An 18,116-nucleotide genomic window follows, 5' to 3' on the forward strand; every position below is an offset into this window, starting at 1 on the left:
TGCTCTAACATCCACCGACAGCGGGCGCTGCAGGGGCGCGAGGCCGCCGACCTGCAGCTCCCGCCAGCCCCCGCCGGCGGCGCTAGTGCTCCACTAGGGCCCGTTCCTTGGGCACCGCCTTCCGGGGGGAGCACTTCCCTGAGCGCGGATTGGCTCCGACGCAAAGGGACTCATTTGCATTGTGCTTTAAAGCTCCATGTTCATTGGACGGAGCGGGAAGGGCATGGGTATTACGGAAGGAAGGGGGAGAATGAGAGGTGTGTTTCTATTGGTCGGGGGTTCTTATTCCCCCCCTCAACCCGGCTCAGGCTGGAGGGCGAAGGGGATCAGCTGTTCGCAGCAGCGGGGCCGGGGCCGGGGCCGGGTCCTGGTCCTGGCGCGGGCTGGGTGCGTGCGCCGGGCGCGGGGCAGGTCCAGGTCCAGGTCCAGGCAGGGTGGTGTGCACTGGCGTCTGGGGGGGGCAGTGGTGGCTGGGCTCCCCCAGGGCTGCGTGCCCTTGCAGACCTGGAGGAGGGGGACGTGGGTGTGGGGGACCCGTGCCCCTGCTCAAGCTGGAGGCTGTCCCCCTGGCTGCCTAGGGAATACCTCCCTGCCCCTGCCCCTACCCCTACCCCTGCTGGGGCTGATGCAGGGATCCTGGCTGTGCTTCCCATACAGGTCCCAGGCGTGGATGGGGATGGAGCCCCCGGCACCCGACTACCAGGTGCAGTTCCAGGCTGCCGTCAGGGTCATCCAGGGCCTGCCCAAGAACAGTGAGTCTGGAGGGAGGGGGGGAGATGCCATGTTGGACACGTTGTGCCCTGTGGGCTTCAGGAGACAGCCTGGCACTTGCCTGCCTCAGGCCTCCATGATGCCACTTTCCCTCCTGAGTGCACCCAGATCCGTTCCCCCGATTGGCCCCTGTGGGAGGCTCTGATAGTATCCCCCCACCTGCTCCTACTCCTGCCCAGCCCAGCATGCGGCACAGAGTCTGTATCCCTGGGTGCCCCCAGTTTGAGTCTTGCAGTGGGGCTCTGTAGGCCGAAGTGCCAGATCCTGCTCCCCTTGAAGTGTTCAGGGGAGGATTTGGCCCCTTCATCCATGGTATGAGTCATCCCTGGTCCTCCTAGCAGTAGCTGCACATATGTGCCTGACTTCCATCATTGGCCACACCTCCAGGGCTTTAGCTTGGGGCTCTGTCACAGAGGTCCTTGCCCTCAGGTACTCGAGAGCCATGACCCATTTGAGCTCAGGGTGGCATCCTGTATGTGGCAGACTACCAGACCACATGGACCTTTACCTGGCTGTGTCACAGCAGCACCCAGCAGTGGGATGCTGAGCAGAGCTGAGCACTTCTCTGTACCATAGACTGCAGCAGGTGCTGCAGTGGCATAAATTGGGCCAGATAGCTGTCTCTAGGTCTCTTTGCTGGCCACGATACTCTGTGCCACATGAAGCTTCAGTTGTGTTTGAAGGGAAAGGAAATAATGAAGGAACAATGGCCGGTGTCCCTGCATGCCCTCTGCTCCTGGACTCTGTTCCTCTTTGCTTCCACTGTAGTGCAATAACACTTTTCCATTTGAGGGTCTCTTGGCCCAACATCTTGGAAAGGTGCTGCAAGTTTCCCAGGGACTCCAGTCACTCTGTTCTGTGTGTACTTGTTGTCCAGCCACGTGGTATTAGATGGGGCAAAGGGTTAGTGCTGGTTCAGTGTCTCTGGTGCCTCACACTGCCCAGCCCTGCAGAATTTGATGGGCACATCACAGCAGGACATGGCCTGCCCATAATGGTGTTAGGGAAGTGGCGTGTTGGTGAGTTCCTCTGGCCCTGCTCTAATGACTTTGCCCATGTTGTAGGTTCCTACTGCCCCTCCTACGAGGAGATGCTTCGGTTCTACAGCTACTACAAGCAGGCAACAGTGGGCAGCTGTGCGATCCCCCGACCCGGCTTCTGGGATCCCATTGGCCGGTACAAATGGTAAGGCTAAGGCAACACCCATGTGGTAGGAGTGTTCTGGGGTGCTGCCTAGCCCCAAGGGATCAGTAATGAAAGCTTCTGGTTGGCAGGGATGCATGGAACAGTCTGGGGAAGATGTCTAAAGAGGAGGCCATGGCAGCCTATATCTCGGAGATGAAGAGAATTGCTCAGAAGGTACAGATCTCTTTGCTGCTGTGCCATGCCAGGCTGCTCAGCCTGCTTGCCTCTAGAGGCCTTCCTCAAGGGGAGAGTGCCCCTGAGCTCGGTGCCCCCAGCATCACCCTCGGGGAACTCAGGCCATGCTTCACAAGCTGGCCCTGCTGAGAGGCCTTGGTTTGGGGATAGCCTAGATTAGAACAGTGAGACCCATTTGAGGGACCTGGATCTGGAGCAGGGAATGCTGCATGTGAGAAGTGAGAGGCCTGGGCATCATGTGAGAAGCTGCTGAGGGAAGCTTTTGGAGCTCCCTCACGCTTCCCTTGACAATAACTGCTGCTATTAGTTTTTCCCCCACCCTTCCACAGATGCTGTTCCCTGTCCCAGGGGCTTAATGACCTTTGCCAGGGCATGGTATCTTTTGTCTGCTAGCGTGGCAACATGAGAGCTGTTGGGGTTCTCTCCAGATCATCGACACGATTCCCATGGACAAGACCTCAGAGCACATGTTTGGGTACTTCGAGCCTCTCTACGATGTGATACATGACATGCCCAGGCCCCCAGAGTCCTTTTTCAAGAGGAAAGCTGGTAAGCCTGTCTGCTCTCAGAGCAGTGGGAGGGACCCGAGCCAGGGACAATGGCCTCTACTAGTCAGGCGTCCTGACTCCCAGACCCTTGCCCTAAGTTTATTTCCAGCTTTGCCACTGACTTGCTGTGTAGCCTTGAGCAAGTCTCTTCACCCCAGTGCCTTAGTGGTCTCGTCTGTAGAACGCTTCCCTTTTCCTGGCTTCTGCGTGTCCTGGTTCCTCATTGACCTCTTGTGCACTTCCTTCCTTCCTCTCTCAACACCCCTACCTAGAGGACAATGCATGCATCGTGACTGCACAGATGAGGAACTGAGCACAGAGTGGCTAAGGCCAGCATCAGCGAGGAATTCAACTTGCAAGTTCCAGATTAGTGCCCTTTCCCCCTGGACCGTATTCCCCCTCCCAGTCAGCTTTGACTCTGCAGTCTTCCAACCCAATGTCCTGACAGGCAGCACAGCCTATGCTCAGCTGGCATGGTGCACAAGCTGCTGGTGGGTCTGTGGGTTTGGGCAGCAGAGGTAGAGCCTCTTGCTACCTTCCCAAATGGGATTCCTGGCTCTGGAATTGGCCTTGCTGTGGAGGAGACTGTCTACTCTGTTTTCTCCATGCACATGTCTGTAGCTCGTGCCATCTGCGATCATGTGGAACTGGACAGGACCCTCCTCTACTAGAGTGGGTGGGTGGGGCTGCATGAAAGCTGTGTTGTTCTCCAGCAGGCTCCACCCTCCATTCCTCACCCCTGTCTTCACACAGCTTGGGGCCCTAAATGCAGCCCAGTGACAAGCCAGCTGCACAGTCTGTTTGACCTTCCACAAGCCAGGGAAACTTGGCTGACCCCGCTTTGGCTGAACCCAACTCCTGCAAGCTGGAGCTTCTGTGGTTAAATGGGTAGGAGTCCAGCATTCACTGCCGCCTGTGTGACTGGCCTTTCAAAACATTGCCCTGATTAGCTCAGCCAAGTCTCTTCCTCACAAGGAGAGTTAGCAACAAGGTTACTTGAGCTGCCTCCAGCTGTGCTGTGCTGAGTGAAGACTCCTGCCCTGCCTCATGCACAGAGGGTCTGAGCAGGGCTTCTGGCTTGTGAGCACCTGGGCTCCTCATGGAGCAGGGTTGAGCTGCAGAAATTGCACTCTCTGCATTTGGGAGCAGAGTTCATGCCTTTAAATCATTGCTGTCTTGCCACTGCTGATGTCCAGTCTAACTGGGCAGTGAAGCCATGCTGCCAGTACTGGCCTGTGGAACCGAACATGTGAACCAGCACAGAGTCAGACTTCTGAACTGGGAGCCAAGCATGGGGTAGCAATAGGGGGTTTGCTTCTGATCAGTTCATCAAGGAGCATGGGGCTAGCCACTAGAACACAGTTAATGACAGGAGCAGCTTTAGACTGGACTGTGGGATCCATCCTTAGCAGGTGTAACCTGTCAAACCTCACTGACTTCTGTAGAGTACTTGCAGTCTGTCCCCAGGGATCCCTCTAGGCTGGTGTTTTCTCCTGGACTATTGCATTCACATCTGCTTCAGAGGGAGCCCCCCTGAATGCCCAGCAGGGAAGAGTCCCCTAGTACTAGGCAGTAAGGGGGCATCAGCTGGCCTGGCTCTCTCCCTGTAGCTGGACAGTGTAGTGCTGCATGCTGGTGTACTCTCTGAACTCTAGAGCAGCAGTTACCAATCTGTGGTACACGTACCACCAGTGGTATGCATTAACAGATTTATTATAATTACTTTATATGACAAATTTGCTGATGGTACTTTAGGCTGTATCATTTTAAATTGGTGGTGCTCAGTCTGTCGGAGTTTGGGAACCCCTGCTTTAGAGGAAAGAAATGTGTTTTAGCCTCTCCCATGTGCCCCAGGACACACATTTTGAGCCTAAAAAGTGCTGGCTTCTGCCAATTTAATGGTGTGTCTGTTCTTGGCAGCCAATTGTCACCTTGTAAGTGATTCTGAAAGGAGGCTGTCAACTTAGATTGGATGCAGAGGATTAAGACAGGGCAGTGTCTTCAGTGGGGTTCAATCATGACTTCAGTCAATCAAAAAACAAACAATGCAGTGGTTATTGTATGTTAAATACTTAACTTTAAACTCAGTTGAAGGCTTGTTTAGAAACCCAGCTCAGAAGCTTGTACTAGTACAAGCAGCTTCAGGGAAAAACTTATAACTAATTTCAAAATGCTGCTCAGGTGAAGAATCATGTTGTAGATTCATGAAGTGCTATAAACATCAGCCTTATGCCTTCTACAAACAAAAAAGAATATGGAAAGCAGGGGCCCAAATCCTGACATTGGTAAGCAGGCAGGTAACTTTGCTCTCACTTGTGAACAGCTATGGACAGGGGTACTCCCAGACAGAGCTAGGGGGTTATATAGTATTTTTAGTAAGGATATCTTAATAGCATAAAAATCTTTGCTGTTTTAAAACAAAATTGCTTCAGGTGCTCATAATGGGAAGCCATTTGAACTCTGAATTTATTAACAAACTTGTCATTTGATTCATATATACAGCAGGTTAAAACTTTCACATTTTAGGGGCTAAATTCAGGCATCTTTAGGCCGCGGAAATCTCCTTCAGCACTACTTAAGAGATTTCAGAGCACACATGACCTGTTTTGGAAAGTGAAAGTAGCTATTGGCTGAAAACCTTAAGCCAGTGATTCTCAACCAGGGAGACCCACAGCGTTAGCACTGACGTGTGCAAACACTAACACATGATTCACAGGACATCCCTGAGATTCCAAATTGGCATCCATAGCATCAGAAACAGTCTGAGCTGTTGTGCTCTTTGCCAGAAAATAACTGCTCTGTATTATTTCTGTAGTCAAAAAATAAGTGAAAGCTAAGAGCTGACACTTTCTGAGGGGTGCCTCAAGTCTCATGCAGAGTGCCTTGAGTCTAGGAAGGTTGGGAACCACTGCCTAAAATTGCCATCCAAAAATGGCTTCTCTTTTCCCCACTCCAACCTGTTTATCACTCTCAGGATACAAGACATAATAAGAGACAAGCTGGAGTAGTAGGATTCCCTGCCTGTTAGTAGTCTGAGTTGTATAGCTCAAGAAAAGAGGCACTATCCCACTGTGCAGTACAAGATGGGAGTTTCTTTGACAGAAATCCCGCATAGACAATAAAATACCTGTAGCACCTTCCTCAGCCTTGCGGCCCTCTTTCCCCACAGGCTCACTTTCCTGCACAGGTGATAAGTGGCACCAAACTTTTTTCTGTGAGCCTTGCAAGAGAGGACACCAGAGAGTCTGCCCTGCGTCGCCCTTCACAGCAACCTTGGCCTCCCAGCAGCATGGACAGTGCCAGTGCATGAGGCTCTGTGATGTCAGCACCAGCCGTTTCTCTGACCAAAGCATCCTGTGACATCTCAGCTGGTTGTCTTTGCAGTAACTCCTGTGGGGATGTGGTAGGGCCATTCCCACCCCAGATTAACCCGGACAGCGCCACTCTTGGGGCCTGGGAGGCTTCAAGCCTGTTGGAAGGGCTGGGCCTGAGCTTCTGTGCCATTGTATTTGAGAATTAAAGGACAACCACCCCCTGCTGAGGAACTCGCAGGCAAAAGGCAGTACCATGGTAGCTACCCCTGCACCTCAGCCTCCCTACGTGGGCACTCTGCCCAGCCAAATCAGGACGTGGTGCTTACACAGCAGGGCTCAGAGTCCACAACCCTTGCGAAATGTGCTGAAGATACAGATTAACCCTGTGGAGGTTGCAGTGAGCCACATCTGAGCTCACAGAGGACAAATCAAGGGGTGGCTAATAAAGGAGTCCCTGACCAACCCTTCTAGCAGCCAGGGGTGTCCTAGGGAGTGTTGAATCTGGGGTGCTGCTTCTGGTGAACATCTTATCCTGGATCAAGCTGCTCACAGGAAGCCCTTGATCCTGGTGATAGCGAAGGTGCTGCCTGCTAAGATTAGGGGTGTCCCTGGCACATGCTGTGCCTTGTGGACCTGATCTGTCTGCTCACTGGCAGGGCTGGTATACAGTGCCTATAGCTGGGCACCATTTGTTCCTATCCAAAACCAGTCACAATGGCTCATAGATAGGCTGGAAGGGACCTCAGGAGGTCACCTAGTCCAACCCCCTGCTCAAGGCAGGTTTGTCCCTGTCCAAGCCATTCCAGTCAAGCATTTGTCTAACACCACAAGGTGGTTGGTACATGGGATACCTCTGCCATCCTCGTGGAGATGGAATTGCCTGTGCCAGGCAAGGCTTTGCCCTGTATCATCTGAGATTCCAAATCAAGAAGCACTTTCCTGACTCTGCTTTGCCCCCCTGGGTTCCCAGGGAGTAAGCCTATGCTGCCATCAAGCCGCTGTCTCTGCTGTGTGCTGTTCTACGGCTGTTACTGTCTAACTGAGAGACAACTGCTCTGCCTTCCATGCAGGTGGTATGGAAGGGATGGCCCCATCTCATGTCTTCCCTGTGCCCGGGGATGCTTGCTTGGGGTAGACTTTGCACTTGAGATCCGGTGGTCCCTGCCCATGAATGCAGGGTGTGTTTGCATATGTCTGCCACCCCACCCTTTCTTCACAGCCATACAGAACACAGTTTCCCTCAAATCCTGGAACTGCTCTGACTTGGAGTGGGGGGATATGAGCCATTAGTTTTGGCTCATTGTCCTACACCCCTCCCCTCTGCAAACACCCACATCCATACTTGTGGGGAAGTGGTTCCATAGACCTGTAGTTCTTAAGACTTGAAGCACCCCTCAGACAATGTCAGGTCTTTAGCTTTCACTCATTTCTTGAATACAGAAAAATAAAACAGCAATTCTTCTGTTGCAGACAACTCAGAAAGCCTACAGCAGGGCAGAATGTTCTTGGCACTATGGATTCCTATTTGAAATCTCAGGATTTGTCTTGCGAATCAGGAAGAGGTGTTGGCATACTTTATAGAGCTAATATTGAGTGGCACCTTTCAAAGATCTCATAGCACCCCACAGAATTGCAGCGCCTTGGCTGAAAATCACTGCTATAGGCCCTTTGAGGGATGGAAGGCTGTGTTCTCTGTCCTGATGGGAAAGCATCCCAGCTCTACCCATTCCAGCAGGGGAATCTGGACACAGTGGTGCAGCATGGATGCCTTTCCAGGGGGCATTTCCATAGGCACCCAAAGAACTGGTTGTGGGTAAGTGGAGATGGGCCAGCTGGTAGTACAGCTATCAGCAAGACTTCATTCACTCAGCACTGTAGGGACTGGGCTCTGCTCAGCAGAATGGGCCTTGGCAGTGCTGAGCCTTTTGCTTAGGGCATTACTGTGCCAAAGGCTGACCTCTTATGGGCTGTTCTGACCACTCCGCTTCTGCGCAGAAGAAGAGAAGGACCCTGAACCTACGAAGGATCGACAAGAGGAGAGACTGTCTGGGAACCATGTGGAGGAACCTCCATCTGGAGAACAGAAACAAGAAGAACAGACCCTGGGTGAGTTCTCAATGCCTCCAGGAAGCACCTTCTCAGGGGAGGCTGCACTGGCTTTTGTGCCTCTGCAGTGGAAGAAGCAGTCTTGTGTGGCATGTCACCCAGCCTCTAAGCTTGCAAGTCAGCTGTGTGGGACTAGGACAAGCTGTCTGCTCTAGCAGCAGCTATACTTATAGTGTTGATAAAGATATGCCTTATACAGGTGGCAGAGTTGCTGCTGCTAATAGCTACAGCAAGGGATAGGCAGATAGGACTCCTGGTTCTAATCCCACAATGTTACTGACCTACCAAGTGACCCTGGGCAAGTCAAATCTCTTCCCACCCCCACAGCTATGTTATGGGAGTAATTAGCTTATCAGCATCCATCATGTATTTGCTGGGATAAAGCTCCCTGGGGAATCTAGCCACTGTAGCTATTAGTAATTCTGGAGGGGGTGCTTTTCTCTTGGTCCAGTGCTAAGGTGACTGTCTCCCCAGTAGAGCCCTAGTCTTGTCCTATCAGGCTCAGCCTCTGAGCCTCTCAGGCACTGGGCTCTGGGCCCTCTGGCCCCAGGCCCTGTGCCTGTGCCTTGAGCCTGACCCTTAGCAGGACTCAAGATGATTACATGTCCCTGGGGTACTAATGGGACCTCCAAACCACCCCTCACAGTCCCTTCCACAATCCCCCAGTTTAGAACTCTAACCCAAAATATTTATTTATAACATAAATCTCTGATTGGGTCTAAGCCTAAGTCCCAGCTCCTTGCTGTATCCCTCAGCTCCCCCCTATCCTGAGTCCTGTTCTCCTATCAGCAGCATTTGTACTTGCTTTTCTCCCAGGGTAGTCCAGGCATCAGCCAGGAGCTTCTCTGCAGCACTTCTGCCCTGGAGCTCTTCCCTCATCAGCTCCCTGAACCAAACTGCCCACTGTGGCTGAGGCCCTAGGTTTATATGGCTGGAAGCCATGCCCACATGTGCTTCATCATTTAGCTTGCCAGCTCAACCCGAAGGAAACTATTGCTGGCCTCTGCTATATCAATAGCTTGTCTCCCATGCAGGGCACTAGCTCAGTGTGCTACTGTCATGTAGCTGGTTCTGCAGTAAGTACTTATAGGAAGTAAATCTCCAAGTACCTGTTCCCTGGCCACTCATAATGGGCAGCTTTCCCCTTCCCGAGGGCTGTCTCTGCTGGTCCTTCACTCTTCAAGTAACAGGAGCCTCTGGTTCTCTGTTACAAGAGACCATAGCATAGACATAGGGGAAAATCCATGCCCTCCTTACACAGGGTGGCAGACACATTAACCCCTGTCCTGCCCATTTTTGCCTTGTGTAATTGTACCCTGCCTCATTCCCCTGCTGTTCTTGCCCGAGAAATTAGTATTTGTGTTTCCTACCAGCAGTGCCCAGCATTGCTGCAATACTAAATGTATCACCCCTGGAGTTGGCTGTTTCCAGCCCCTAACATCTATGAATCTATGAATCCTTCTTGGGTACAGCTTGTAAAGCTTTCAGCCTGGGGAAGGCATTCTTAGTCATGTTCCCATGCAGGAGCTATTAGCTGAAGGGCAGCCTACTAACTGAAGGGGTTCTCAGGTAGCTGTGGGTCTGGGTTGGAGCAGAGGACCCAGCTCTTACTGTGCAGGGGCAGGGAATGGCCCCACCAGCAATTCACTTGCTGCTTGGGTTTTATTTGTGCAGTCTGCAGCTAGACTGGCTTTGTGAGGGGTAAATCCAAGTAAGAAAATGAGCTGGCCCTCAGTGCTGGGTGCAGGTGGGAAGGCAACACTTGCAGGGGGTGGCAGTGTTCCTGGCTGAAAGATTGTCTTGTGCTGCAGTGCTGGGATGTTGCTATCATCAATTGCATGTTAGGGCACTCAGGGGCCTTGTCCCCAAACCAATATGTGCCCTGCATGTACTCCCAGCTGCCAGCCAGCTGGGGTGTTTACCATTTGCAGGTCCCATTCCAGCAGCATTCCTTCTCTCAGCCAGGGGCTGCACATGAGAGGATCAGCCCTGCCCTACGGTAAACACTGAAGAGGCAAGTGATGCATAACCTTGGGTTATGACCCTGCTCTTATGCCTGGAGATGAAGAATTACCTAGTGGGCAAGTCAGGAGCCTGGTTTCCTGCCTGTGCTACTGGCTCCGTGACAGGGAGCAAGTCTGTTCCCCGCAGCTTCTGACCTCGCTGTTACCTGTGCCTAAGTTTCCCTTTCTGCACACTGAGAAAGATGCTTGTCCCTCTCATACAGATCAGGTTGTAAAGCCAGTGAAGTGCTTGCAGCTCTCCCAAGTGAAAGGGTCTAGTGGCAGAGTGTTAGGCACCCTCTGGGCCTTGCCTTCTGCACACAGGTCTTGACTTAACTTCTTGCCTTTCAAGAGATTTGTTCCATCCGAAAGCTGCAGGGTCACCAAGGACACTGATTAGAGTTAGTAGCTCTGAGCCCTGTTTTCTTTACCGCCACAAGTGTGCGACTGCCAGTGCTCTTCCAGAGAGCTTCTGTCCTCCCCTGGTGCTGAGCTGTGTGTTTTCCATTGCAGGAGGAGGGCTGGACTGTGCCAATGAGGCACTTGAGAACAGCCAGCTGACCAGCGACTCGGAGAGCGAAGTGTTCTGTGATACCCTGGAGCAGATGGAGGCAGACCAGGTAATGCTGCTTGTGATGTGAGAGGAGCTGAAGGAGCAGCCCCACAGTCAAATGGATCCTTCCTGGCTCCCCAGAGACTGTTAGCTACTCGGCCACCAACTGCTCGGCCTGGCCTGAACCCCAGAAGCCCTGCCCTGCCACTTCTCACCAGGCTCTGGGTTCCCTGCTGGCCTCTGTGCCACTTTTATGGAGCCCCAATGCCCCTTCCAGTCCCTGGGCACAGTCACAGGAACACTGTTTTGCTGCCATCCCCAGGGCCAAGCCTCATAGACCTTGAGTGATATAGAGGCTGGACCCATGCTGCCTTTTCAGTATTAGAGCCGCAAATGTTGCCATGGGTAAGATATTGGTAAGAAAAGGAAACAATGGGGTTACTAAACCATGTAGAGATAGGGGAGAGAGCAAAAAGGCCTCCTCTACATGCATCACTCCCCTCACCCACTCTCACCACCCAGGACTAGTGAGATCTCCTTCCTCCGTACCTGTGGTCTTTCCCCCTCTCTTCCCAGAATGGCCACAGCCAGGAGAGAGCCAGCTGCCTCAGGATGTCGCTTAGCAGAAAGGAGCATGACTGGGCAGGGAGCTAGGGACTGGCCTTCTTTAGTTGTACAAATTGGTGTGACTCTAGGAAGTATGCAGACCGCAGTCCAGTCTCTCTCACCCCAGGTGTTATTGGGTAATTCTTTGTGCTGCTGATGAGCTGCAAGGACAGACAGCCCCAAACAAACCTCGCTGCAGTCCTCACGGTTTTGCATGCACCTTTCCAGCCCACTCCACAGCAACAGGGGAGTTTGGCGGGTTACCCCAAGACCACAGCAGGGAGTCCATGCTGAAGCCTAACTTGCTAAGTGGTACCTCACAGGTCCGGAACTAATGAACCTGTGAGATAGCACCTAGCAAGTTGGGCTTCCCAGCCTTAACAGTGCTTTGTGTCTTCAGCTGTGTCCTGTGCCATCAGTGTCAAACACCAGAAAGTCTTGTGTGTTGTAGTGAGGAAGTGCAATCTGGTGGGTGGAGGGGAGCTGGTACTCATGCACTTGGGTTCTCTTCTAACCCTGTGGCTGGTTTGCTGTGAAATCTTGAGCAAGTCACTTGTCTCAAACCTGCCTCCACCAGGTATTCATTAAAGTGCTCTGAGAGCCTCAGCTGACGGGTGGTAGGTGAAGGCAAGTAATTGGAGCTTTCTGTTAGCTCCATTGTACATATGGAGGAGGTGAGGCACAGAGAGGGAAGGGACTTGCCCAAGGCCACGAAATGAGTAGGTGGCATAACTAGGAAGAACCCATGAGATGACTTCCCTAGTGCCTTGCCCTAAGCATAAGGCACCAACCCCCCTCCCAAACCCCAGACAATGTCCTGTTAACCTGAACACCAGCCCCCCCACCCCCAGTCCCCAAATGCCTCACATTCTCACCAGCCCCACTAGTAGCTCAGGGTTATAGCCCCCGGCCTCAGAGCAGCTATTGTTTCTGTTTCCACTTGTGCAGGCTGGTCAGCTCCTAGCCAAGCAGAGCCCTTCCTTGAGCAGCCCTTGCAGCATCCAGGCTGATGGGTTTGCTTCCTCCACACTAGAGATGACTGAGGAAGGAGAGCTGGCTGAAGGCAAAAGACAAAATGGAAGAAACAGTGGAAGCCCCATGGGCCTTGGCACCGAGAGAGGTGGGTGCAGCAGGTGCTCATGTGGGACTGGGATTGAGCTTGCCTCCCTCAGGGGCTTTCTCTGGAAGCGGGTGGGCTGGGGCTAGTAAAATCCACTCTGATACAGGCAGCTCTGGCAAGCTGACAGTCTGTGGGTGTGGTGTGAGCAGCTCACTGCATCTGTGGGGGAAGTTTATCTGGGGGAAGCAAAGACTGAGGCAAAACACTGGGAGGGGGGGGGTCCTGGCAAGTCTAGTTTTTTGTAGGAAAACCTGCAGAAGGGTGCTGATCAGCGAAGAGAGCCTTCTGCCTGTGGGCTGTCAAGTCAAATCCAACCCAGTCAGCAGCAACTGCTGGCAATTTATGTCCTTAATTAACTGGACTGGGTGGTCTCGGCTGAGTCCTGAGGAGGGCAGGTGTCTCATAGTCTGAGCAGGGAGAATGACGAGTGAACATCCACCCCTCCAAAGAGATCTCTCAGGGCAGGACTGGGTTAATTCAGTGCCATCATAGGGCCCCGATCCTAGGAGGTGCTGAGCGTCTACCCTGTGCTATGCACTGCTTTTCCCACTCCTAAGGGGTGTAACTTCCCCCCATGCAGGCTGGGCCCAGGTGAGGGTGGGGCTGGCATCCTGCCTGGGCACAGCTGGTCCCATCCACGCCTATCTCCTGCACTAATGTTTCTTCAAACCCATCCCAGACAGCTTGGCTTTGTGAGGTTAATATGTAAGGAAACTGAATAAGGAAGCCCCTGAGGATGGGAAGGTGGGGACAGGGCTGCCAAGTGACCCTGGGGTTGGCTGGCTTCTTCCCCACCCATCCCAGGATCTCTGTCTGTGTGGCTTACAGGAGAGTGATGGTGTTGCTGAGCAGTGGAGTCCAGGATGGTGAGGACTTTGGGCAGTGAGGCAATCTGTCAGCAATGCCAAGCCCTCTGTCTGCTCCCCATCACAGACAGGGCCCAGCCAACTGTGCTCCTCTTAGGGCAGTTTCTTCCCTGACGTTCTGGCCTGGTGGGCCCAGGGCACAGAGGGCTGCAGTATAACCTTAGGAGAGGTGGCTTGCTAGGACAGGTGGGAGGGCAGGGAGGCAGCTCTGCTAGTTTTCTTTCTGTTCCCCCCTCTACCTTGCTGCATGATTTGGATGCACTAGATGAGCTTCTCAGCACTTCTGAAGCCCTAGCTACTTTGATTTAGGACCCACAAGGAGCTACGCTTTTCTGAGAATGGGTCCCTGGAGGCTCCAAGCCCACAGTCTCTTAGATCATGTGCTCCACACAGCCAGGCTGGTTAGCTCCAGGGGTTGCTGTAGGACACAGAACCTCCCCACTCTTCAGTCACAGGCACGGTGGCCAGAAAGGTATCCTGTCTAGCTGCTGACTTGAGACAAGGCCTGGATTTCTCTATGGAGCAGCTGCAGTGTCTGAGCAAACTCCCACCAGCACTGATGCGTGCCATACACCCCCAAAGGAGCAGCCCTAGGGACAGACGGGGCTCTCTCACTGGACAGAGTCTGCGTCAAGGAGCCGGTAGCTGTGCTGTGGACACCCATGTCCTGGCACCAAGCTGACCTTGCCAGATTGTGTCATGTCAGCCACCAGTGGAATGAGGATCGATCTCTGTTGGCTTCAGCTGTGATGGCAGCAAATGGTCTAGAGAAGGGAGAACCTGGGGAAAGAAGAGCAGAGAGAACTGTTATCATCTTTCCCATCCCTGTGTCTTCCCCAGCAGAGCCTATCTCCTGTCTGGCCTTCACAGAATCCACTGAGTGAGGATTGTATTTGAGGCATGTATTTGATAGGGTTTCCACCAGTGAGCCTTGTTCTCCCATGATGTAACAGTCCTTGACCTACAGGGTGTGTCTTAATGATCAGCTTTGGGCCAGAGACCTTGCTTTAGGCACACAAGTGTTTAGCAAGCTGATAGCAGTCTTGTCTAACCTATCCTTCTGGCCTCTCTGTCTCCTTCCTGCCACACAGAGCTACAAATTGCCACAGCAGAGTTGGGGTCTGGAGACAGCCTAGACACTGATGTTGGGGCCCAGAGGAGCACAGGAGTGAGGTTGGAGCTGGATGTGCAGGTGGCTGGAGCTATCCATGCCCTGCAAGACAATATGCAGAGCGTTATGAAGAGGCTGAGCCATCTAGAAACTGTGACTGCCACACAGGTATGTGACTGACACATGGGGATGCACTGCTTGGGCCACAGAAGGCTTCATGAGGCGCTTCATGAGGAGAGGGAACTGGCTATTTCCCATGGTACCCCATGTACCTGGCTAAGATTGGAAGCAGATGGCCTTATCCTCAGAATCTGAGGAAAGCCCTGCAGTTAGGAGCCCAATGTGAGCTGCAGGGCTCTCTCAGGCAGATGGTTCTGCTCTGGCCCTTGTGGTAGGGGACTTAGTATAGGGCTCCTTTTCAGGGTTGTGTGCCTGTGAAGTAGAATAGGCCCTCAGCATGCCCTTAAAACGGCAGCGCTGCTCCTACACAGAGGAGATGAGGCTGAGCTTTGGTTACAGTACGCAGCTTCCCAGCTTCTGAGGCAGATACCACTGTGGGCAAGGAGTTGGCACCTGTTACCAGCCAGCCTGGGCCGCACCAGTCAGAGCCTGCTTTTCTTTCAGATGAACGCATCTGGACAAGGTCCTGACAAGCCACTTGCCACCTTCACTGGACAGGTACAGTTCTCAGACCAGTGTTGGTGCCCAGGCCCATGCTCCTGGCACCCCTCCTTAGTAACTACAACCCTGCCTCAGCCTCCCATTCACACATGCCATGTGACAGAGCTGCACTGTAGCCATGAGTGATTTGCTGGGGAGCTAGATCCAGTTGTGTGAGAGGATCAGCATAAGAGGGAGGAAGCCCTGGGACAGAGGGACTGTAATACGCTTTCAGTGGATGGGGGAAGCTGGGGCCTGGGGTTGGTCCATACTTGTGAGTCCCAGCCCCAGTAGCTGGTGAGCCGTACCCACTATACACCTACAGCCAGCTGTCAGCTAGGCCCTGTCCTGTTCTGTGGCTGATCTTGGGCACAGTGAGTTGGTGAGATTTATATCTATGTTTTGCTGCTCCCTAACCAGTCCAGCACACTTAGAACCTTGGCATCTACGGTGAGGCAGCCAAAGTGAGCGAGTGAGGACAGGTGTGTGCAGGGACACAGGGTTGGGGGGAACCTGGGTCTTAGTCCCCTTTCTGTTACGGATTGAAGTGATCTTGGGCCAGTCACAAGCCCCTTTCTCCTGCAGGGCAGACCCTCACAAAGAGCCCACTGGGGCAGCAAGCAAAAGGTTCACAGTCTGGCCTTTGTCTCTGCCTCCATTTCCCTGTCTGTGACATGGAGATAGTGTACCCTTCTCCCTCCTCTAGAGGGGCTGGTGGTAGATACGCACATGCAGTGATTTCAATGCAACGGGGATAGAAAAATCAGTGGCCACTTTGGGCTTTAATATTGTCTCAGCTGCTCTACTTTGGAAAAAGCATGTGGGGGTGCTTGTCCTTGGGGGAGGCAGGGGCTGTGAAGTCTAACAGGGCAATTGTAAGGGGCATTGTCCTTTCACTGGAGAGTCCAGGAGTTAGTAGAGGAGAGACCCAGACTTGTGTGGCAAAATGCAGCAACAGCAGTCTCTGCAGTCCTACTGCGTTGCTGGGCCCCACATCTGGGAACGTCCTGGGGTGCTCAGACTTGCCAGGGGTATTACCCATTTCTCCCCTACCATGCGCTTGTCTTTCCTCTCTGCAGAAGCCATCCCAATGGCCCCTGAAGATCTCTGCCCGCACCCTGCTGTTCCTCATTGCATGGCCCTTCATTGTCCAGTGGTTGCTGCGGCGTTTCCAACGCAGGAAGAGGTGATCTTGTCCTTGTTCAGTGGCCCTGGCCAAGTGGAAGACCTGGCAGCAGCAGGAAAGCACTGTCTTTGGGCTTAGGGGAGCAGAACTGACCCGCCCCCCAGGCCTCCTGCCTGCTGGGCCAGCTCCACCATGGATGGTAAGCGTGATTCTGCTCCCCTGGAGCTCAAAAGGAAAAAAAAAATCAGTCAAATCAGGACTCTCAGGGGATGACAGCACTGTCCCCACATGCCAAAGCAGCTTCTGTGAATGACTGATGAGTCCAAGTGCTTGGGACGAGGTGCCTGATACAGCACTTACTCTTCAAACCTCGAAGTTATATGTTCAGCTGGGTCTGACTGCAGCCTGGGCCTGCCCAGACCCTGGTCTTCTCTGCAGGAGAAGTTACCTGGTGGGGGGGATGGGGTGACCCACTCCTAACACAACAGCAGCACCTCTGGGTCACTCTTTTTTTCTCCACCCTGATACTCAGGTTGCCTATGTTACTACAGTAATATCTAAGGAAACATCCCCATTAAAGAAAAGGTGGGTTTTCCTCCTCTGGAGAACAACTGTCTCTCTAGCCAAAGGGTGGATGGGGCTGCTCTTCTGAAGTACACCCACCCAACCGGCACAAAAATAAAGACCTTGTTGGCCATAGAGAGGAAAGACGACGTTGTGGCGAGTGCATTCTCCTTGTGTGTCTGAGTTCAGTTCCCTGTTCTTCCACAAACTCCCTTTGTGGCAGAAGGACTTCATTTAGGACCTGTTTTCCTGGCCCCAGTTACAGTGCACTGATGCACTTGCTTGAGCTAGTGACCCCATTACAAAACACCATGCAAACCACATAAAGAGATTAGAAGAGTTGTTCTCAACTGTTATAGACTTGAGGCAACCCCATTAGACTCAAGGCACCACTCAGAAAATGCCAGCTCTTCACATTCACTCTTGTTTTACTGTGGAAAAGCAACAGAGTAATTCTCCTGTTGCAGAGACTCAGATCACAACAGGTTAGGGTGTCTTTGACAACGTGGATTCTGATTTGAAATCTCTGGGTCCCTCTTGTGAATCCGGTGTAAGTGTTCGCACATCTCGTAGTGCTAATAGTGCACAGCACCCTTGAAAGGATCTCATGGCACCCCAGGCTGCCACAACACCCCAATTGAAAATCACTGGATTAGAGTATTAGCTACTGAGGCCCAGTGGGAACTATATTCCAATCTGATGCTGCAGTCCACCCACCCGCTGGGCCAGTTAGCACCAACTTAAAGCACTAGCTTTTACATAATATGGGCAGGAGTCAGAGCCCAGGACAGCACTGCTGCAAAGGCAGCCACCACATCTGTGTGCTTCACCTGCCCCTCTTTACATCAGATGGGATACCCCTGCCCTGCTTCAGGAGGGGTGGGGAAGGAAGGAAGCTGGACATGCCCTATAGTAATAGGAGCTAGATAAGCATCTTGTAGATCAGTGGTGCAGGAAGAGGCACTTAGCCATGGGGTTGTGTGATACTTGCGGTTGTAAGATCGAGTTTTCAGTTGCTTTTAAGTTTTTGCCATCCTTCACCTGTTCAGTTAGAAGTCACCCAGGCCAGCAGCCTGCCTCCATTTCAGTTACACTGGATCAGCCATTTCTGGAATCCTCACTAGGGAAAAACAACATCCTAGCCATTTGCTGAAAGAGCTCAGCCACTTCCACTCTTTAGAGTGGGGCCTGGAAACTTGGCTGGATCATGTGTTGTCTTGCTGCTGCTGTTCCTGTGAAAATCTGCCTGAATTATGAACCTCTGAAAAAACTGCTGTGCTGAGAGAAGGCTTGTTAGCATTGGGCTGGTCAAGTTACCAGAGATTTTGTCTGCACTGAGCAGAAAAACTCAGAATGAGAGAACATGGGCAGGAGCTAGCAGGGAGATG

At 52.7% G+C, this 18,116-nt stretch overlaps 1 protein-coding gene across 8 annotated transcripts; it reads left to right on the forward strand.

Moving 5' to 3' along the window:
* The first annotated feature begins 204 nt into the window (after positions 1-204).
* Positions 205-16,877, forward strand: ACBD4 (acyl-CoA binding domain containing 4). 8 transcript variants are annotated; one of them, XM_006026382.2, is made up of 11 exons: positions 205-257; positions 658-752; positions 1,836-1,956; positions 2,046-2,130; positions 2,580-2,700; positions 8,009-8,119; positions 10,636-10,742; positions 12,230-12,401; positions 14,359-14,546; positions 15,003-15,056; positions 16,118-16,228. In XM_006026382.2, exons 2-11 carry the CDS (start codon positions 671-673, stop codon positions 16,226-16,228), a joined length of 1,152 nt encoding a protein of 383 aa, XP_006026444.1. In that variant the 5' UTR covers positions 205-257; positions 658-670. The 8 variants fall into 8 exon arrangements, with proteins under 8 accessions (XP_006026444.1, XP_025063099.1, XP_025063104.1 ...); XM_025207314.1 differs by lacking the exon at positions 205-257 and adding an exon at positions 336-387 and having other exon boundaries at positions 16,118-16,877; XM_025207319.1 differs by lacking the exon at positions 205-257 and adding an exon at positions 336-387 and having other exon boundaries at positions 8,012-8,119.
* The last annotated feature ends 1,239 nt before the right edge of the window (positions 16,878-18,116 follow it).

The sequence above is a fragment of the Alligator sinensis genome, unplaced genomic scaffold, assembly GCF_000455745.1.
Source record: "Alligator sinensis unplaced genomic scaffold, ASM45574v1 scaffold919_1, whole genome shotgun sequence".
Classification (NCBI taxonomy): Eukaryota; Metazoa; Chordata; order Crocodylia; family Alligatoridae; genus Alligator; species Alligator sinensis.